General features: G+C 37.5%; 1 protein-coding gene across 7 annotated transcripts in view; it reads left to right on the top strand.

The window, feature by feature from the left end:
* The window catches only part of LOC131050968 (uncharacterized), an 86,206-nt gene extending 71,541 nt beyond the window's left edge, over positions 1-14,665 (top strand). For all 7 annotated transcript variants that reach the window (XM_057985305.2, XM_057985300.2, XM_057985293.2 and 4 more), the window contains 2 exons: positions 13,557-13,786; positions 14,033-14,665. In XM_057985305.2, coding sequence (XP_057841288.1) covers positions 13,557-13,786; positions 14,033-14,122 — 320 coding nt within the window. In that variant the 3' untranslated portion in view covers positions 14,123-14,665. The remainder of the gene's footprint in view (positions 1-13,556; positions 13,787-14,032) is intronic.
* Positions 14,666-23,290: the final 8,625 nt, after the last annotated feature.

Genomic DNA, 23,290 nt, shown 5'->3' with positions numbered 1-23,290 from the left:
GCCATGAGTTGATGATCGAGTGTGCTCGTCATTATGATCCACAATCCAGAACGATCGTGTCCAAGGAAGGAAACACTTTAGCATATCTTTCAGAGGAAGCTATAAGTGAGGCTTTCCATCTTCCAGAGCACAGGGATATGATATACAAGAGCATCGAAGGAGCCAGGTCCATGTACGAAGATGATCCAGATGCTTGCCTAAGCATCATCAACAAGAACTGGTTACTCAAGAGTCGTCCTCGCCTGAGCAAGATCCCGAACACACCACATAGGATTGATTTCCAGGAGGAGTACAGAGATTTGATTACAATGCTCAACCGAGTTACAGGAGCCCCTCAAGCCTTTTACTTTGAAAGGTGGATGTTCTACTTTATCCAGGTGATAGTTCAGGGAAAAGGAACAATTCATTGGGCTAGGATGATTAGCCATTGCTTGGACGTACAGTTGAGGAGACTAAAAGCTACCAAGTCCTTCCACATGAGTTCATACGTCATATATGCTTTGATTAGGAGCTTTGAGTATGCAGGACTACCTCACAGAGGAGTGATTGGAAGAGGACCCGGCGAGGTCAGAGTTTGTGATTCCTATGTCCACTTGCATCATCCGCCAGGAAGCAACTACAAGTTAGTTAATGATACCTTCACGATGAACATCACGAGGACGTTGCAAGGTGGGATTCACAACAGATTATCACAGGATGCAAAGGAACTAGTAAAGAGGTACGGTGCTTGGTTTATCCAATTTCCGAAGTTTACTTATATCAGAGTTCATGGATGTCCTTCACCTCCATACATGTTGCCGAGATATCCGACAGACAGAATAGTGTTACTTGAGGTAACAAGACAGTTGGCAGCTTATGCGAAGGCATTCAGACACAGACATGGAAATGGAGTTCCTGTACCTATCATCTTAGGCAATTCAGTTGAGGTATGTCCTAATGCTTTAGCCATGGATGACGCAGAGAAGGAGTTAGCTTTGTATTCTTTTTCATCCTTTGCCTTGAGAGAAAGCTTTGATCCACATGGATATATAGAGGAGACAGTCAGTAGGAAGTTTAAGCATGAATTTCAGATAGAAGATTTTATGATGAATCTCCTAGACGATCTTGAAGTGAAAAGAAAGATGTATTCTAGATTGCCTTTGGATTTCATCAGGAAATGCAAGATTTACAGAGTGGCCGACCAAGCTCAGGACAGTGGCAGACATCTCCAGTCATCCTATGACCGAGAAAGCAAATCAGTAAGGTTAGATTGGAATGAGCCCGAGGTCGTGGATCTAGATGCTTTGATGGCTCCAGTCTTGTCTTGTACTCGCAGATGGGTTGATGTGCAGCATCAAAAGTTGAGAGAGCAAGGCATAGCTATGACTTTCACTTTGGAAGAGAAACCAGCTGAAGGTGGAGCTAGTGTAAGCGAAGGTAATCCTAATCCCAGAAATACAAATGAAGGCAACCTTCGAAGTGCAAGTGAAGGCGATCTCCATCCAAGAGGCTCGAAGAGGAAAGAGAGACCTGAAAAGAGAGAATCTTCCAAGAAGAAGCAAGGGGCCAACCGAGATCGTTCATCCGGCACATCTTCTCGACAAGAGAAAAGGACACTTGAAGTGGAAGATTCTATGGAGTCAATGGTACAGAATGATAAAGAAGGACAGGCAACAGGTGGATCTCTTCAAGACAATGAGTTGCATGAAGATGGGGAAGATAATGAAGTAGCATCTCCTCCCAGAGAAGAAGAATTGCCCAAGGAAATACAGGTTAAAGAGACAAGATCTGCCATCCCAGATTGGTTGAAGGAAAGATTAACTAAGGTGATCGTGATTGAGGACGAAGACAATGTAATTGACTTGGAGAGCCTTGTCGGACATTCCCAGGAAGTGACAGAAAAGAGGAAGGCTACCAAGATGTCCAAGATGATTAGAGATGAAACTGGATCTAGAAAGTTGCAGATAGCTACACCGGCAGTGGACAAGTATGAAGGTGAGATCTTAGCAGAGGAATATGATATAGAGACATTTGAGCTAGGTCCATCCACAGCCGAGCAGACACTTGATGATGCCACCGATTCATTTGAGGCCTTGAAAGACAAACTTAGGGAAGAAATGGAGAAGAATAGGAAGCTTGAGAGAGAGGTTGGTGCATGGAGAACATATTTTAGCCATCTCAATCAACCTTTAGGACGTCAGGATCCAGCAAGATCACCCATACAGGCACTTCCCCTTCAATCAATTGGTGAGGCAGAGAGATTCAAGAGTATGGTCCAGCGTATGAGTACTTGGATGGACAAATCTCATACAGTTGCCGTAGAATTTACAACAAGGATGATGAAGACTATTCATAGGGCTATCCAGGTTCTTGAGATTATACACAACTTGATGATAACAGTAGCTGCTTTTGCTCATACCAAAGAGGTTATCATTCCTGTCTTGAAGGTAATTAGATAAACATCGAGGAAGGTCTTAGCGCAAGAAAAGATCATGGATGGAGGACCTCATAGTTTGCTTCAGTGGTCAACCTTACTCCAGATGAAGGAAGTTCTCTTTGAGGACATCAGTACTAGATGTAGCCATGTTGAGGAGGTGATCAACCCGATCCAGGACAGAGTATTTGAGGTACTACGTACCATTCTTGGCAGGAGGATCGAAGTTGAGACAGATGTGGATTTGCAGGAATTGGAAGATAGAATCAAGGTCATCTTTTGCAAGGACGCCAATATCACAGATGAGCAACAGGACCAGATGTTTGCTACCATGCTCCTGATTGAAAAGACTAAGGAACTTGAACTTACATGGGACGTAGCTCTTCTAGATGCATTTGATCAGGTCATCCACTTGGAAGAAAGAATGAAGAATCTTCCCGAGATTCCAATTGCTGAGATCGAAGGAATCGTGTCAAGATTCATTGCATATGCTAAAAAAGAGAATTGGAAAGGGAATAAGATTCTAGATGAGAGGTTGTTATAGATGACATGGCACCTTAGTTGTCATTGGTTTATGTCTCCTAGATTTTCGTGCCAAATTTAATAATTGGCTATGCATTTAATGTTGTGCAATAAAAGGGGAACTTTTGTAACAAACCCTAATTAGGGTTTAGGTGTCATGATCTTGACCGTTGATCAGCTTTTTGATCTGGACCATTCATTGTAATTGAGGATGCTATTTATACCCTCATTTCATTTCATTTTCATAATAATTAGATGTAAGAAGGAGATTAGATTATTGATGTATTAGAGAGATTAGAGTTTAGAAGCAATTTACTTTTGTAGCAAGATTGAGCTTTGAAGAAAGAATTCAAACAATTGTTGTACATGATGACTTTGAAATCAATGAAATATTGAAGTTATGGTGTTTTGTTGCAATTCTCTTGGTTATCTTCATGGTGGTTCAATTTTCTTGAATCATTCTCAATCAAAGTAGTGTGTTAATTCGAAGGACAAAGTGTTGGACTTGATCTTTGGTAGGATTCGCTTTCCAAACCACTAGCTTCTTGCTAATTGTAGGAACGCCTTGCGTGGTCGACTGGAGAATACTTGAATCACTTAACCTTCAATCATTGTTGTATCTTGGATATGTACCTTCGTGGCAGTGTCTTTGATCTTTGATGTATTGAAAAATCATTTGTTACCTTAGAAGATCGCATCAATTTCAATTGAGTTGTTATTTCATGGCAAAATTGAAGTTGGTAGAATCTTGCCAAGTCTTGTCCACATTGAGTCATTCTTAGGGTTAGACTAGATTAGATCTCTTGCAAAAACCCTATCCTTTTGATATTTTTTGAAAAGCTTCTTTAAGTTTAGTAAAATCTTCGGTAACGTAAGGCCCCTTGAGGACACAGCAAATCACAACGACCACTGGTGCTTATCCACACGTAGAGACCCTACCAAAAAGAACATTGGAGTCATCCTAACTGATCCTTTTTGCGAATCTTCAGCAGTTAGCGACTTTATTCAAGAGAGGATAAGATGCCTTTGGGTATTTTATTCTATGTATGATCGTGTACAAAATACACGTCAACATGGTGGCACATAAGATGGTCCTCCCTTCGCCACCATAGCCATCATCTTCGTATAATAAGGAGACCGTGTAACATGAAATGGAATGCCATTGGCAAAGAAGAACTTGCCAATAGATTCATCTATCTCATCTCTTAGCTGCACATTAAACATATCAGCAATGGGGTTGCTCTGTGGTGTCTACAACCTACGTTTCCTTGCTCTGGCGGCACTAGAAGTGGAAGTGGATGCAGATCCAAACATCATTCCTTCCGTCCGCGAAGCATGAGAAGTATGTGGCAGATTCTGGCTATGCTGAAGGGCTGCCCTAGTAGACAAAGTAGTAGGCATTGAAATATTTTTGTCATCTAGAACCCCCCAAAGCCTGTTAAACTCAATTTTGTACTGTATATTTTTAGCTACCTCCAAAAACTTACAATGTCTCACATTTCCTCTCCAAAAAAGAAAGTGTGCATTCACCCTACTAATGCTACTAGACCATTCAGTGTCACAAATGTTGCACTTCCACTTCTTTGTTCCCCCACTTGAATGTGATGTGCCTTGTACTGATATACTTGAAGCAAATTGTTTGAGAGGAGACTTAGGATCAAAAGGACCCCTAGCATACAGTGCCAACAACTCTGAAGGGCAACCTGTACTAGCCGGTGCACTCGTCATAGAACTAGGTTGGGCTCCAGGATCAGCCCCATGGTCACCCCCCTCATTTTCAGGTTCAAATTCTGAATCATTCTCACTATGAGAATGGGTTTCCATCTCATCCTCACTCATGCCTTGGGAGCTCATTGTGAAATTGACACTGCATTTCACAAAATATAAAAAAAAAGAAAATCAGCCTAGTTTAACAAATAAATTTATTTTACCTTGAAAAACAAATTTGAAATTTCAATTTTGAAAATAAAATTTACAATTTATGATTTTTTATTTAAAAATAAAAATAAAAATAATAAAATTTGATGTTGAATCTCATTTTGAGATGAATAGGAAAAAAAACAAATTTAAAGCTAAACAAACAAAGAACAAAAAATGACATTGAAAATCAGAAAATAAAACCAAAAAAACAAGAAAACCCTACCTTGTGCTTGAAAAATCTCTCCAAAATGCAGTAGAATCTTCTTCATCCTCTTCTTCTTGCTTCTTCTCACTCCTATCACACTTGCAATCACTTTTCTCACCCCTTCAATCAGACTTCTACAAGTTTTTCCTCCTCTTCAGCTTGCTGGAAAAAAAATGAGAGTGAAATGAACAAAAAACATGGTTTTGTGTTGTTTTGGGGGAAAGGGTGGGCCCACATCCAATTAGGGTTACCCCTTAAATCCCCAAAAAAGTCAATTTTTTTTTTAAATTTTCATTTTAAAGCAAGGAAAACACGTGGGCGACGAGAGATGTCTGGGCGTCTCCTTGTCCCTCGAGAGACGTTTGCACGTCTCTCGACGAACAGAGAGACGCCGAGGCATCTCCCAAGGAGACATGGTGATGTCTCCCCGTCTCCAACGGTGTTTGGGTGGCAGTGGTGGGGGACGTTGCGTCCCCGTTCCCCATCCAAAAAGGGGGGGGATGCATCCCCGTGGAACACTAGAAGAAATCAAGGAAAACCCAAGAAAATTCCACAAGTCAAGCAAGGAAGAAAAAGAGAGGAAGAGGAAAGAGGAAAAGATGAAGCAAATGGAGATTGAGCAAGAGATTAGAGAATTGAAGCAAGCCATGGAACAAATAAGAAGGGATAGAGAGGAGTTGGAAAGAAGAGTAGAACGTGAAATGCAAAACTGGCATTTATCAATCAAGAAAAAGATCACATGGCCTATTAGAAGGTTTATTCAAAGGAGGAAAAGGCAAGCAAGGACAACAGCAATAAAGGAGGTAAGAAATGAGAGGGTAAGTACACCTATTGCTATCTTGACATAAGCAAGCATTAAAGAAGTTCAAGAGGACAAGGTAGATATAGTTGTGGATGAATCCCTATGTCATTTTCAGTTGTTTGAGTCTAATGATCAGATTTAACGAGTTGAAGGGTATACTGTTGTTGAGGTTGATGTTAAGGATGTTGATATTGTTGATAAAGTTGTTGTTGATCAGTTTGGAATAAAATTTTCATAGATGTTAATGATCAAATTGGTATTGATACTCAAGTTATTGAAGAAGAGTTGCAGACCAAGAGGCTTCAGTTGTTGAAGAAGTGTAGCTACGGTCGGATCTCTCTGATTAGTCTATCCAATCCAAATGTCCAATTGGTCTATTGGCCTTAGACATTTGTATATTCAATTACTTAATTGAATACTAGTTAGAATTCTGATGATCACCGATTATCATACTTATAATTATTATCGACTTGGATTCATAATTGTTTTAGTTACTACCGGCTTTACCTAAACCGATTGTATTGGTTATCACTTTAGTTAACACCGATTGTAATTGAAACGGTTGGGAGTTACTCCGTATTAATCCTTGTTGCCAATAGTCATCGAGTCTCTTAATGAAGAGACGAGACACGATTCACTAAGAGACTATTGGGCGTCATATTAGTATACGAATCCCCTTTGAATGATAACAGATGAGAAAAGAATTTAAGTTTAACAAGATTCTCTAGTTGTGAACATTAAAAGAAACATAGCGATACGACAAACAAGATAGAAATCTGAGTATCGATTTGTCTATTATTTTTATTATCCCTTGCATCAGTTGTGATCGGGTTGATTAGTAATATCCCTTGCTTAACCGATTATGCCTATTAGTGAATCGGTTTGACTTTATAACCTATCGGACTCTTAGTAAAGAGCCATGACCCCTTAGGAAGACTTTGGTCTTCATATTTTAGAGAGATGCGTCTCCTTTGGAACGGGACAAGGAGAGGTAGTAAACAGATCAATTAATTACTGCATGCACATGAATCGTGTGGAAGTAAAAATACAGCAGTCTGTGTAGATTGCAGTCAAATATAATTTCGAACTTGGTGGAATTCAATAACATATAACAGTTTGTCATCATCAAAAGATTATATATATATATAATCTGCAGATTGGATTATTCATATATATCATGGCATATTGAATTATACATACAGCATTCTATGTTCACTTAGAAGTTCATTCTATTCATTCACAGTGAATTCAACATACATATTGCAGATTGAATTCATACCTTTCATAAGTTGAATGAATATCAAAACTAAGATCTAAGTTCAAATAAAATTTAAAAGCACCTACCTACTATAATCTGATCAAAATTAACATCGGTTAAGTGCTATTATGTTGAAGGGGCCACCAAGAGAATGTGAAAAGCAAGGCAAAGAATGCATGAGTGGTAATGATACTAACCAAGTGGGGAATGTTGTCATTGTTGTTATCCAAGTGCAGTTTTGCAGGGATGCAGATTGGAAGAAGTTATTGCCATTTGACAGGCCTAAACATCTTAGCAAGAAGATGGGAAGACCCAAGATCAAGATGAAACAGATCATGAAAGGCATCACGGTAGATGGGTACCAAGTTTGTATGGACAAGGTGAAGATGAAGTTGTTTGGAAGAAGACATGGAGCAGAACATCAAGGAGGAGCATTCAAAGATGGAGACCTATTACTCCATTCACTTCAAGTGGACTCAGAGATTTCATTTGGCCGTGAGTATGGTGCAGGGGCACCCAAGACCATTGATGCCTCCATGAGGCAAACTTTCAAAATATTCTTTGATTTGTGTCTAATGAGGTCCTATGGGCCATTTTTGTAGTGATTTGTACTCAACAAATGCAATTGGAAACCCTTTTGGGTCCATAATGCAAAGTTGTTAGAAAATTGTCAATATTGTAATAAGGAGGCAAAATGTTGTCAATATGTGTCCAATGGTATTCTATCATTGTATTAGGGTCTATTAGGCCTCTTCAAACACATTTGTAATGGTTTCAAGCCATAAGAGTCTTGGTTAAGGTCTTTTAACAAGTTTTGTAAATGTTGTCAAATTGTAAAAGTGCAAAATAGGAAGTTGAAGAGACAAAGTTATTAAGGGGTAGTTGGAGAAGTTATAAAGTGTGTAGAAGGTTACAAATAAGCCTTTGGGGAATCATTTGTACGTTGTTAAGTGTGGAGGAAAGTGGTGAGGATGGTTGGAAGATGAAATGGATGAGAAACCTCATTTTTCTCTGTTTTTATTCCAAAAATTTGCTGCTCTTTTGTTCAATACGGCCTGTACGGATGGATGAGGCTTTGAATCTTATATGGTTGGAAAGATAATTGAATTACATAACTTTTTCATTCTTACCAGGTCAAAAGAAAAGGTCGTTTTAGTTGTCTAATGGTCGAATCTTTCCATTTACCCAGTTCAGAAACTAGGTTTTTCCAGTGTAACAGTCCATTCCAAAGAAACCTTAGGAGATTTTGAGATATGTTGTATAACTTCCAAATGGGTATCTAAAAGTGATTTTATATTTTTGATATGAATCCTATAGTGAAAGTTATACCAAAAAAACCCAATTTGCTGTTGTAATTAGCCCTCATGAGAAGATTACTAGTCATTATTTGGGAGATGTGTTCCAAAACAACTATACCTTTGTTTTACATGTGTTTTAGAACCCCAAAAGGGTACTTGAATCTGTATTTGGTTTGTGATTGTCTATCCTGCCTTCAAAGTTGTGCCCTGTTTTGTCATCTGCAAGGGCTAGTAGGAGATAAGACAGTTGGAGGGTGCATATAGGGGTTTGATGAAATCAGTGTTTTTGATAGTTTCCAAGGGTGTATAAATGTTGTGTTTGGTTGATCCAATATGTTCTCAAGGCGGGTTGAGTCTTGTGAACTATTGAGCCTTTAGTTGGTGTTTGTAGTCCTATGAGGCATAGTGCCATTGTGAAGAGAACTTGGGTTTGTCAATGGTTGAATGTGAAGTTTGGTGAAAGTTCAAAGTGACACGAATACATGTGTTTCCACCATCATGATGAATCAGAGACTAAATTATGCAAGGTTGCCTTGTCTAATGTGATTGGTTGTTTGTTTCATGGAAAGGTTATGAGCCCATTGTTGTGTAATATGCCTATATGGTTGTGAACTTGATCCCCACCTCTGCATCAAAATGAAGTCAAGATTGAATGATGAAAGTAGAAAGCACAACTGCAACTCATGATTGAAACCTGTTTGTTGGTACAACTGATAAAGTAGATACAAGAAATAATAATGTACATGACAATGCATACCAGACACGATTGTAAAATATATCTTTATTCGCACAAGCAATGATTATAGAGAAGAGACCAGAGATGGTCGACCAAGAATTACAATAGACCCGACTATGCTGTCCTACCTACCTTGGCAGGTAAACAACATATTTAAAGAACCCGACGGTTGCCGAGAGGTACACAACTGTCAACCAACCGACACATAACTACCTATGAGTGACAACCCACTTAATACAATTAATTAATACACTGTCGGGTGACCAAAATTATTAAACATGACAATATGCATTTTATGCCAACTACAAAACCCTCTTCAAGAAAAAACACACACAAGAATCAGGAAGAAATCGAGGAAAACCCAAGAAAATTCCATAAGTCAAGGTGCAAGCAGGGATTCCATGACCTCAAGGAATCTACGACTTTGGTGAGATGATCAACTCACAAGGGTTGGGCGAAATACTAGGTTTGGTGACTTGATGCTCAAAGTAATTTCAAAGGAGAGATCACCCCAAACCAACCTTGCAACAATTCCTTTACTTGCCGAAATCAATGAGTCGAACAAATTGATCTTGAGGGAAATCAAGCTATTTATCCTTGAGTGCTCAAATTTCTTGACCTCAAGGAATCCATGACATGAAGGTCATGAAGGATACAAGATATCTTTGATGAAGAAGGCAAGGAAGAGCTGAAGTGATTAACTTAATTCATCAATTAAGGGAATGACTTCTCATTTTCCTCGGGTTGGAGGAATCCACGACTTATCATTTTCCTTGGGTTGGAGAAATCCATGACTTACGAAATGCAAAATTTACCCTTGCCTTGGAGAATTCCATGATTTTTATAGGCTACTTGAGGCATGCGCGAGAGAGGGAAATGGTTGTGTTGGTTCGAACCTCAAGGAGGTTGGCCCTATTCATGAGAGGTTGCCACTTTCCAAAGGAAATAAATAAACAAGGTCGGCTTTGCATTGAAAGTGAAATGTCTTAAAGAGGTAATTGCTAAAAGGTCAGCTCACTTAGAAAAGTGTAGAGCCAAGCGTTATGACTCAAAACACACATATAAAGTGAAAGCATTCCATTTCACAAGCACCGATTCAATTCGTTTCAAGCAAATCGTGGAAGAGCAGACCTAAGCTGAAATTAATCAGCAGACCCAAGTTTGTAAGGCAGAGCAGATATAAAAGAATTGCATGTAAGGCAGAGCAGATATAAAAGAATTGCAATGAGAAATGTGTGTTGAATGAACCATTCAAACCTTTTATTTGTATCTTCAAAGACAAAAGGAAAGATAAAGGCCGACTTGCAACAAATTCATCTATCAGATCTGGCGGACCTGAGTAAGGACTAAGGAAATTTGGTAATTCAAGAAACTCTTCATGGCCAATCTCATGTATCTCGAGGATGAGTTGACATAGATCACATATTAAGGAGAGGTTCAAGAAATCATTTTTTCACAATTTAATTTAATTTTGAAGACAATTTAATTCGAATTCAAAGCAGATTCATGCAGACCTAATGTGAATTGTTCAAGACATGACGTAGTACAAATTCAGGGCAAATGTGGTCAAAATCAGAAGCTAAATAAAGGAAATCAGACTAGAAATTTAGTTCCAGATTTGAAAATATTGTTAGTGTCTTGATCAAAATATATTTGTCTTCAGGTTTAGGGCCAGCAGTAGGATGCACGGAGCATTGAGGCGGACTCATCAATATGAAGAACAATGTCTACAAATTCAGAGCATGTTCCACCTTTTTTAAGATGCCCAAGTTCATGAGATCAAAGTGAAGAGGGAGACTTCATCAGCAAGCACAAGAATACCGAACAAGGCTAACATCAAGATCTTCAATATGATGGTGGAGATGCATTTTGTTACATCAAAGATCCACAAGTTCAAGATGACAACATTAGGAACTCAACACTTCAAGGGAGAATCCAATAAAGAAGAAAGACTTGCACTTCATCAAGGTTCAAGGCGTGGCAATGAAGTGAGGAAATTTCACAATTATCTTGAATTTCCTCCTGAAATCCAAGATTTAAGTCTAGTACACCATGGAGATATGCCTACATCAATACAAGAATCAAGGTCAAGAGCAGTCAAGGTGAAGGATTCCAAGGTTGAAAGGTGAGACACATCTTAAGGCGAATTCCCAAGTATGATGAAGGATAAGTGAAAATGATCAAGTTAGAGAAGATGATGCAATTTGGGAATATCTCCCACTATTATCACATCCGTCATGAAGCTTGGATAATGTTGAGTATCAAGAGATATTGCTCAAACACATACACTTTGTGATAATCTACATGACGAGCAAGTTGAGGTGGTGCCTAGCCGTCATCAACCCAATCACATCACTCCAAGTCAAAGTGTCCAGATTCAATGTTCCTGACTCATCCAATGAGGAGGATAACTACCACATGCGGAGGCACAAAGTTCAATGTACCTAGCCTCATCACTCATTGGTTGGCATTCAAAGGACATGTGTCCTATTCATTGTTATTTTCTTATTGGTCATGGAGTTTGTTGTAACAAACCCTAATTAGCGTTTTATCATGTGATCTTGGCCATTGATTTGAGAATCAATATAAGCCATTCATTGTAAAGAGACCTCTATGTAAGGCTTAGTCTTCTCATTTATAAGGGTTAATAGATAATAGTAGTAGCAGAAGGCAGTTAGAAATAGAGTAGAGTAGGAGAAAAAGAAATTGTTGCCAAGACTTTGTTGCAAGAAACATTATTTTCATCAAAGATATGGTGAATTTCATGTGTTGATTCAACATTTTGCATGGTCTCTACTTCTCATTTGTTTTAATGTTGATTAGATGGATGGAAGATCTTGTTGTTGATAAATGGTGAAACCTATGTTCGTACCACTTGGAGTTTGTTGGTTGCAAATTGAAGTGTGTGGTCAAAGTGAACTTGATTAAAAGCTTAGCTTCAATCATTGTATGCTCATTGTTCGTAATGTTGGTGTGAATGGGTGATATGAAAGTCATTCGTTTATCTTCAGGGGATTGCACCTTCTTTGTGTAGTTGTTCCAGCATGGTACAGCAAAGCTTGGTTTGGTTGCACCTAATCAACAATCATTTCTTACATTCTTAGAGTAGCATAGTCTTTCTCAAGCCTTTATCCTTTTGCCCCTTGTGATTCCTGCAAAATCACATCAACACACTGAGTCTATCCATGTATAAAGTCAAGACCTGACTATTGGAACCTTGGAGTCGTCCCGTTTGATCACATAACCTAGCATCCGAGAGGTCTTTGTTCAAGAGAGGATAAAATACTTAGTATATTATTCTGTGTTGCATGGTGTCATAGAAAACACATCAACAGAATGCCCATGGAATGACTAACAAAACACCCACTTTTCATGAATTGGAGAAGCCTGTCAAGGCATTATCAAGCTAGCCAGGCAGCTGAATGGTTTTTGTTGAGTAGTCGTTAACACATTCCATGATTTATTGTAGCCCAAGTTCAAGCTTACATTTGCTGCTCACAACTGGCATCGTCCAGGATGATTATTGGGTATGGAAAGTGCACAACTTTTCAATTTGAAGCTTGGGCCTGAGGCAACACGAACATCGACCGCATGGACACCAGCTGCAATGAAGCTTCCCCACGTGCAACCGAAAATGGGTCATGGGGTCTTGTAAGATTTCAGCAGTGGTTGCAGAGGAGGTGTGTCAACATACACCAGCCCTCCGTTCATGAAATCAGACTGGACTGTTCCCCAAGGATGGGACAGGAGAATGTGCCGACTGTTCTGTAGAGATTAATAACTGCAGCTTCTTGTTAAAATGCTTATTAGCAGTTAAAATCTTAAAAACAAACAAATTGTAAAAATGCTGTGTCATCCATTTTGATATTGATCTTTAGACTTTGTTGACATTTACATTAATAATTTAAAATTACAAGCTAACAATGTTTTACCATGTTTCCTGACTTGTATGCCAAAATGTTGATACTTTTGATTATATTAGTTGCTTTTTGTGGTGCCACACGATGCAATTTATCTTTGGCTGCTGATGTGAAACACAAAAAACTTGATGCAGCAACAGGCTTGAGTGCTTTGCTGATATAACCTGATCATATATCATCATGAACAATTTACATAGTGACCAACTTAATTTAATGAATTATGCAAACAAATAATTGTAAGCTGGATTGGACCTTTTGCCCAAAGTTAATTTGCAAATGAAGGTAAATGGATTCAATGGAAGAGTGGAAAAAAGATTAAATACAAAATTTAAGTAACGTCCTTCAGTAGAAGATTAGAAAAGGATTAAAGACAAAAATTAAGGGAAAAGGAGATCCCACAGTATAGGAAGAAGGGTTATAGTTTACAATCCATCTTGTACATGGAATACTTGACATTAAGTATTAAATGGCATTTTTTTCAGGAATAGATTCAGAACAGAGTCCTCGGGGAAAGGGAATGGAGTTTGATTCCATTAGACAACATCGGCATTTCTGCCCATGGGTCCATGTTATAGGAGGCATTCTTGGCAGTGACCAAAACACAGGACTATGTGGATGGCAGCTTACGATTGATGCACTGGATCAATGTAATGCACAAGAACTGGCATCTGCTTCCCTGAAAGAATCAGAATCCACCTCATCTAGATACAAGGTACGTCATATGTCAACATTGGATTTTTGTCAATATCGATGCTGATAGTGGGTGTACTGCTTTTTTGATTAAGCAACATTTAATGGATTGACTAATCTTGATCAAGGGTACTGTATTCCCAAGATCATGTTCTTGTACCTGCTGATATAAGCCATGCATTCCTATAAAAGTTTTCTTTTTGTGATTTGTCAATTGATAATTAACAATGCACTGTAGAAATTGACAATGAACATTATTGACTTGCAGGTCAATCCTGTGGCTTCAGTTCGCCATTTGTTTGAAACTCCTTCAAAGAAAACCAAACGCAGTCATGTCCATAGTACAAATGACAGCTAAAAGTTTTCATGGAATGCTTGTTGATGAAATCATTCAGATTTGCGCTATTCCTGAGTGAGATTGATGTTACTGTAAATGCAATGCTTGTTTCTGACCTTTGTATATAAACTTCTGCAGAGGCCCTACATTATCTGAGTACAGAGAAGATTTTGACTGTATCTTTTATTATCTGGAAATTTTCCTGGCTGGAGCACTTTTAGCTAATTCCTTTAGGCAGAGCTACTGATTGAAAAGTTTCATATCTAATTCTTTTAATCTTGTGTTCTATATCTGTATTGAAATTCCTTCTGATATCTTCCCATCAAGTGCATATTGCTGACCGTCATGTTCAATGAATCTTATCCAATTCTCTAGCTTATTTGGGATGGCATATTCAAAGATTGCATTTGTTGAATGGATGGTTACACAGGATGCAGAACTTGCCAATTTTTTTGCCTTGTTGGATGATCAACTCTCATCTTGAATGGATAGTGTCATTTTTTTAATGTAAAAATGAACATATCATGCATATGCTGCGAAATAATATAAAAAGCATTGTGGATCTCTACAAGGTTGTGAAACTTACTTCCAAAGCATGCAGAGGCCCTGCCCTACAAAAAGTATTGTGAATCTCTATAAGGGTTGTGTAACTCATATTGGATGAATCAAACCAATTCTCTTTGCTTATTTAGTACTAAGTTTGTGTTGTTGAATAGAAGAATACACTGGAAGCAGAAATTATTAAGTTTTTGCCATGTTGGGTGATATTTCTCTCTTTAATAGGCGGTCTTATGATTTTAAGGCAAAAAAAGATTGTGTTATTAATGTATGGTAGAAGTGATAAAAAAAAGTATCATAAATCTCTGTTAGGGGTGTGAAACTTTTGGCCAAAGCATGGAATGTTCCTCCCATACATTGCTCAAAAATATTAGCTCGTTTGCTTGGCTTCTGAAATTCAATGCACTCGTTCATGTTAAAGGCTACGTGTGGTGCAGTGTTAATAAGACCAGTGCTATGCACAATATGATTGTCACAGTGAATTGCCATAACTTATATTTATATGCAAGATCAATTCATTTCTAGAAGCTGATGTAATTGATATGAAGTGTCCTTTTTAGCATACGTATTTTTGTGGATGAATTATAAAAAAAAATTCTTCCACTAAAATGTTACTACGGTGATCATATCTCACGTTGGAAACTTCTCTTGCAAAAGTAGAACTGTAGGCCAAGCTAGGTTAGTATATTTTGTCAGGTAATGTATGATGCCAGAACACAATCTGTGCCATTTCATTCTATTAATTGATTCTTAATAATTAAACCATTTTTAATGGGCATTTGCTTTAGTGATGATTACTGTGAAGGTGCAAGTTAATTATGGCACAACCTAATCTGATGGTTATTATTGTGAAACATACTTTCCAGATATTGTTTTAAAGGTTTTTCGCATAGAAGTTTAGGCTCATGCGAAAATTACTAATTCCAAAATTATCAGCTTACGATTGCAAGTCTGACATCCTAGGAAAGCATTGATTTCTCTCCAAGAAGCACATCAAACATTGAATTTGTGATGGCGTATTTTGGTCTCCATAAAATGTCAACGTGTGTTAATGGGCAATGATGGATGATTAAAACAACCTTAATTAATTAGGATTAGCTGCATAGTTTTTCGGTCACTCAATAACTTAAATTTCATTAATAATAGTTCATACAAACCTATATTTCTTATGGACACCCATTGCGTATAGGTGATACAATGGTGAAGCGTCAAAATATTACTTTCAAAAGCGCTTAACCATGGAGCTTCCTTTAGGATCAAGCATATGAGTTCTTTTAAGTGGGGCTAATTGTGGGGAAAAATCCATGGTAAAGTGTGCGACTCAAAATTGTATTAGGATGGGCATTTTTTTGGGAAGTGAGGTGCAAGGGTAGTGTAATGTAAAGGGGAGAAAGCATGCTGCCCCTTCAAATGTAAGGAAATGAAAACATAATATTTAAAGGGGAAGGGATGATGCACCTAGTGGTATACCATAATGATATAGCTTGATGGCATTTACTATATATGATAGCGTGAGCACCATTATAGCATACCATTAAAGCATGATATTGCAATTTAAGATTAATAGTTGATTCTGAGAGTTAGAAGCTCTAAAAGATAGTATGGCTCTATCTGACCATGTTAGGTAAAAGAGTAAAGCATAAGCATCATAGTATGGTAAATGCCATTAGATATAAGTATGACAACAATCATGAGGATTAGAGGCAAAGCATTATGGTAAATCTATAAGATGCGTGTATCAGTGCATAATGTGAATTGGGTAGATGGGTAAGTAAAATGAAAATATAGGCAAAGGAAAGGAGGAACAAAGAACATGAAATAACAAAGATATAAACAAGAAGTGAATTAATGAAAATGGAAAAAAGCCAAATGCCACCCAAGTGGGGAAGGAAAACATGAAAACAAATATAGAGGGTGCAATGCGTATAGAATCACAACAAACAAGGCATAATGAAGATAGAACAAAATGTGAAGGCAATAAAGAATACAAAATAGTAATAAGTAAATCTAAGCTATAGGTATGCCATAATGGTGTTCATGTATCATTGAACAAACTTGGGAGGTTCAACCTTTTCTTCCATCATCCAACAAATCCCCAACATCCCAATAGAAGTCATCAAATTTGTCTTAATGAGTTCATTATTATTCATCCTAATTACTTGCCTTATTTTGGACACGTGTCTCTTCTTTCTACTCCATGTTAGGTGCAAACACATAGTCAACAAGTGTAATAGTAGGCATCTCCTTTCTTATCCATTGTTTCTTGTTTCTTAACATGTTGTGGTACAATAGGCATTTGGTAAACCCAAGCTTCTTGCTTTGGTTTAAGTAGTCCTTTGAACATTAAGCTACAATATTTATTGTACCTTTTGTTGTTTTCGTTTCTTTCTTTATATCATCCATTTTTTGTTTTGGCACATGTTAACTTTACTGTTTAGGTTTTTGTGAAATATTTTCAACTATCCATCTCTTTCTTATTCTTTCTTCTTGTTGCTCATAGAATTTGATTTGATATGTTCCATCAATATTTTTTCTATTATGGTATGGAGGTTTCTTGGGAGTAGGCATATATGTGTTCTAGGTAAAGTGGCTCAACTTTAGAAGAGGTTGATAAGGAGCTCTATTAACCTTAATGATTCTACCCTCATGAATGAACTTTACACATTTATGCACCACATGAAGTATTGTTCATAAATGCTTTGACCATGCCCTACTAAGTGAAATAAATAACCTACTTGAAATAGCACTAATAGGGCATGATATGGGTACTTGTTTCTGTCCAATTGTGAGTGGTAGTGTGGTGTAACCTAAAGTTTAAATCAATATCTCACATCATTTTTAGTGATACATGTGTAAGATCTTGTTCCATTTGATTTGCTAACAAGATGTCTTGTATGTACATTGTATTAGATTTTTTATCGATGAGTATGTCCTTAATGAGTGTACCCTTTATCTTTCTAAAAGATACAATGGATCATAATGGTTAATATGTGGGATCTTCTCATTAGAAAACACAGTGAGTGGAGAAGTACAAGGAGAGGAAGATGTAGCATTAGCTTCAGTAGGTTCCACAAAAGCATGTTGATGTAATATCTACATCATTATCACTTGCATAAGCATCTTGTGCCTTAACATTATTTATGTAATGTGGAAAGGGATATGCATATATCTCCAATATGCTATCCAAAAGTGTAATTGATGGATTTTTGTTGTTATTAATGCCTTCAACATTGATCATGCGGTTGTTGATGAGATCTTTTATCTCATTTTTAGGGTCTATGCAAAATGAGTATAATGACCTTTAACTCAATGGAAGTTGCAAAACACTTGCTCATTTTATGTCCTAGGAAGTGGTTTATTGGGATCTAATGAATGAATGGGCAGGAGAATGATTAAGTTAACACTAAATAAGCTTTAAAAAACATAACCCATAGATTACTGAAACCTAGTAAACTTCCTAGAAGCATTTGGTTAAATTTTTCCTTAATGTCATTGCCCTTTGAAGATTGAGATGATGGAAGATTGAGCCCTACTTCAATGCATGGATGTTAAATTCTTAACTTCAAGATTCTTTAAATGTGTGTGCATGTCTATAAAAGATGCAAAACTACTTAGGTACACACATTCTTAACGAATGGAAGTAGTCCCTCAAGAAACATGATTTCTAACTTGTCATCATCAAAGTGGTGTTTGAGTTTGTCATAGAAAGATTGAAATTGAATGACATAATCATTGATGTGTTGACTACTTATTTGTGTGCATTAAGTAAAGTCATTATGGTGATCTCCAATATTGTATTTATTTGAAAGTGTTGTAAGAACATTGTGGCAAGATCATCAAAGGAATGAATGGAACCTAATGGTAATGAAGAATACCATTGGATAGCATAATATTTGATAAGAATTCATGTGGCTATAAAAGATTGGATGTAAAATTTTTGTTATTCTCATTTTTAGCGTTGGTTTTTGCCTGCTCTATAGTTCGCTTTTCGATATGTTTTGTGTAGTCGAAAGTTTGTTTTTCCTTGTTTTACCCTTTTTTCGTTAATTGTGAAAATTGCACAATTTAGGTGTAGTTCGGGTTTGTAAACCCGATTTACACCAAGTTTCACCTTCTAGGTGTAATTCGGGTTCACCTCTTTTGACTAATTTTATATTTTAGGTGCAATTCAGGTCTATAGACCCGAATTACACTTCATAGGTGCAAATCAGATTCATAAACCCGAATTGCACTTATTTAATACACTTTGAGTTATTTGTGAAATTTTTGAATTGTTGGATTAGGAGTCTATTTTCCTCTTTTAAAGGCTAAATTATCTCCTTAAATCTTCTTTTTAATCCCTCTGAGATTGAATGTGGCTAGAAGGAGAAGGATTCTCAACTTCCATTTTTGGGTATGAATTTTTCCCCTTCGATGTAGGGTTTTTGTAACCCTTTTTCCTTTTACTTTTTAAATGAATTTATATGTTATCAAATCGTTCTTCATAGCTTTTCACCCAGTCGGATCTTTGATCCGAGTCGGGTTTTATTTTGGTTCATTGATTTAATTCACAAGTGGTGTCATGGCAGGGCCATAGGTCCGCCACGCACCATTGATTGGTTCGTGGCGGGTCTGCAACCTCACCATGACACCAAGTTTTATCTGCAAATTGTATTTATACCATTGTGGAGTTGTGGAGGGTCGAGGAACCGTCACACGCCATAGTATGGTGTGTGGCGGGTTGCCAACCCGCCACATTGTTTTTCTCTCACTGTCTTATCATGGTGTTAGTCGGGGCCTTCGACCTGCCATACACCATGATAGGTTGGAGAACCCGACCAACACCTCGTCGTGCCCTAGTTTTATTAGCAATGCCCAAGTGGTGTTTGGTGTAGGCCCGCCATACACCACGAAATGGTGTTTGTTGGGTCTACGACCCCGTCTGACACCATTTCAAAGTATTTTAAAGTGCAATGTGGGCTTATAAGCCCGCCTTGCGTTATACGGTTTTCATACAATTTTTAAGTGTATGGGCGGGTCTAGACTCGACCAACACTTTGGTGCTTTTTCTTTAATATGTGTATTTCAGGTTTATGAGCCCAAATTACACTTGTTTTGGGGGATTTTTCAAGTGTAATTAGATTATTTTTAAATAAATTCTAATTATGTTTTTCATTCTACACTTTTATAAATGGATTTTTTCATATGTTTTTGTTTGAAATTCATTTATTTTGCACACACATAAATGGTAATTTTTCATTCCATTTACTTTGGAAATATCAAGTTATCAAAACCTAGGTTTTTGGAAAACCTAATTATCTCAAATGTACTATTGTCAGAACTTGCTCAAACTATATGAACAAAAATGAATTGAGCAAGTGTATCATGTTGAAACTAATGAATTTCTTTTTCTCTCAGTATTGTTATCATAATAATGACAAAGGTATCTCCAAACAAAAGGATGAAATTCAAGAAGCAAGACCTACATCTCGCTTTTCCTTCTTCTTTAGTTACTTCTAATATTGATCATATTAGAGACATGGAGATAGGTCATGTTGACCTAGAAGAATTTCTCAAAAAAATCAAGAAACCACCTTCATTCCGGGATATGGAAGCAATTATCAATAGTGGTATACACTTAATTGCAACTTTTCCCATGTCAGCACATGATTCCGAGTTTGTGATGGCAATGGGGAAGCATTTTGATCTTGAAAGCAGAAGCATGAAAGATGAATCTGGAAAGAAGTTAATCAAGCTTGATGAAGAGTTTTTTGATTCAGTGTTCAAATGTCCAAGTATTGAGAGATATTCAGATATCACTATGCAGTCAGTTGTAGCCTACTTTGACAGGAATACTGACAAGTGTAGGGGTAATATTAATGACCATTGGCTTAAAACTCCAAGGCCAACTATTGTCAGATGGTCGGAAACTCTTCCTGGATGCGGCTTCATTGAAGAAGTCAATGACTTGATAACTCTTTTGAGTAGAGTTAAAGGACTTCCCACTTCTAATACTTTCTACAAGTGGATGTATCAATACATCCATGCGATCAGACAGGATAAGGAGATATTTTGGGGAAAGCCAATCAATGATGTCATCTGTGAGAATTTTGTCAAGGTTCCCACTACTCTTAAGTTTTATATGACTTCTTACTTGGTGTACGTTGTGGCTTCAATGAGACAATTTCCTTGCTCAACTATTACTGGTGACAGAAGGCAAGTTGAGGTACATGAATACTCTACCCAGTTGGTCTTGAAAGAAAGTTATAGTCATTTCCGAAGACTCAATCATGCCATCTTTGGTTATTATATGGTCATCATGGATAGATATCTATATAATAAGAGGGTGTTTGATCACGCATGGGAAGTTGTTAATCAATATGGATGCATGTTTCTTCAGTTTCCAACGTTTACCTATATTAGGGTTGGATGTTTCAATGGTGAGCCCTTCGTGCTCCTAGATATCCTTCTGACAAGATTGTGCTAATGGAGCTTGCTCGTCAAATGAATGCAATACATGAGTCCCAATCTGGTTCTCATAAGACAGGTTTGAAATTCTCTATCTCTATTGGGAGATATTGTATCAATTCTATTTTCAAGGCCAGAGCCATGAAGGATGAGATGAGAAGAGTCACTATGAGATTATTCAAAGCCAGGAAGGATTTTGACTATAGGGGTATGTGAAACAAACTGAAGAAGGCCTATGTGCATGTCTATTGGATCGAAGATGTTTGGGTTGATTGTAGATCCGAGCATGATATAAGGAAACTTGATTATTGTCGCTTGACAATTGAGCAAATTGAGACCTTTGGTATTGTTGATGTTCTCGATGATATGGAATAGGATGGTGATATATTGGATCCTTTATATGAATAGAATAGGGTTTCTTCTACTCCTTTGCCTCTTATTCAATGGTCGCAAAAGGAATGTATTTCTATTAGAGCACGTTTTCAGAGTATTCTCACAAATACTAATATTTGGTTATCTTTGCATGGTGTTCCCCTAAAACCTTTCTCCTTTGTTTCTGATGTTGTCACTATTGGCCCAATGGGAAAGAGATTTGAGATAAGAACCAAGAACAAATAGGATGCTATGGTTCCAGCAAAAGCTCCTAAATTGAAATTCACAATTGGATCCAAGAAAGGTAAATCTCAGGGAGAGCCTTCAAGTTCTAATATTAAGGAGATATCAAAATTGGATGCACCAAATGACCAGGAAGAGGGTGAACTTCTCGATGAAGAGTTAGTTAATGAATATGACGGTGATCAGGAACAAGATGAGTTGAATGTAGAAGAGTTTGCCACAAACAGATGAACCTTTACTCCAGGTATATTCTCCTGCATCTACATTGCAAGTTCCTATCTCTACTTCTGACCCTAAGCCTCTCATATTTGCAAGTGTTGTTTCATCAAGTACTATTCATGTATCTTCCACAAGTGCTAATGAGTCAGCCCTAGACACACCCCATGATAATATTGAGAATGTTTTTTCTGCTTTTCCCACGTTGTCCGGAGTGTCTACATCTATATTAGATGATTTTGATAAGTTCATCAATGAGCCAACTCCTAGGTCAAATGAATCTTCATTAGAAAATCCCACTAATGTGATCACCATAGCTTCTCCTTTTGTGACTACAACTGTTCAAGGATTCTATCAATCCTTCCCAGGATGTGGTGGTTGGTGGGGAAGATGATTCTACCTTGCCACCTTGGTTGTTTTCTAATGCCTCGAAAAGGAAGAAGCAAGTTGTTTCCCCTGAAGATTTTGATTTCTGTGAGCTTGTTCCAATCAAATCCAAAACTACCAAGAAAGCTAAGACTCTGTCAAGAGTTAAGGTCGATAAGGGTAAGAACAAATATGCTGAGATTTTTGTTCCTCCCCAAGGTACAATTGGTCAAGTACATGATACTGATTATACTATTCAGAGGGTTGAGTTGGGAAAACAGACTCACGATTTTGCTTCAGGAGATGCAATATCGACTTTGCAAGCTATTGTTGCTAGATATGATGTAGACAAGGTTAAGAAAGATCAACTCAAAGCAAGGATCGAACAACTCACTTTGATCTTGATCAAGGTAAATAAGTCTTCTAAGATTGTTGAACTGATAACTTCATAGTAGAGTTGTGGCAGAATGGATGGATCGTATTTTGAGTCAAGGCACATAACTCATAGGTGCAACTAATACCATCGTCAATAACCTTGATACCATCAGGATATAGATAGATAGCACTATAGAGGTCTTCTCAAAGGAGGTTGAAATGCAAGAAAGAGACTTTGAGGCTTGGTTGAAATTTCGAGGTTATGATCTTGTTGAACTCATACAGAATAATGTTATTCCTTCACGACGCATGTATGTGGAGAAACGAGAAGGCTTAGAACACAAAATGAATATTCTTGAGCGTCTAGTCAAGAATATGAGGAAGGCTTTAAAGGAATGTGTTGACAAGAAGGAAGAGATTGTTACAAAGGTTTTAGAAATCCCATGTGTGTTCCTTGATCAGGATGGGAAAGTGCTACCAGTAGATGAGATCATTAAAGAATTCAGTTTACTTGTAACTACTAAAGTTGACATATAGGATTTCTCTTTATCCTCGATTGATAAAATGGTTGACCTTCAATTTGTCATGGATTTCTTAGATACTATTCTTAGG

The sequence above is a fragment of the Cryptomeria japonica genome, chromosome 2, assembly GCF_030272615.1.
Source record: "Cryptomeria japonica chromosome 2, Sugi_1.0, whole genome shotgun sequence".
Classification (NCBI taxonomy): domain Eukaryota; kingdom Viridiplantae; phylum Streptophyta; class Pinopsida; order Cupressales; family Cupressaceae; genus Cryptomeria; species Cryptomeria japonica.
Note: the sequence above shows the minus strand (reverse complement) of the source record. Positions and strands in the feature narration are given on the sequence as shown.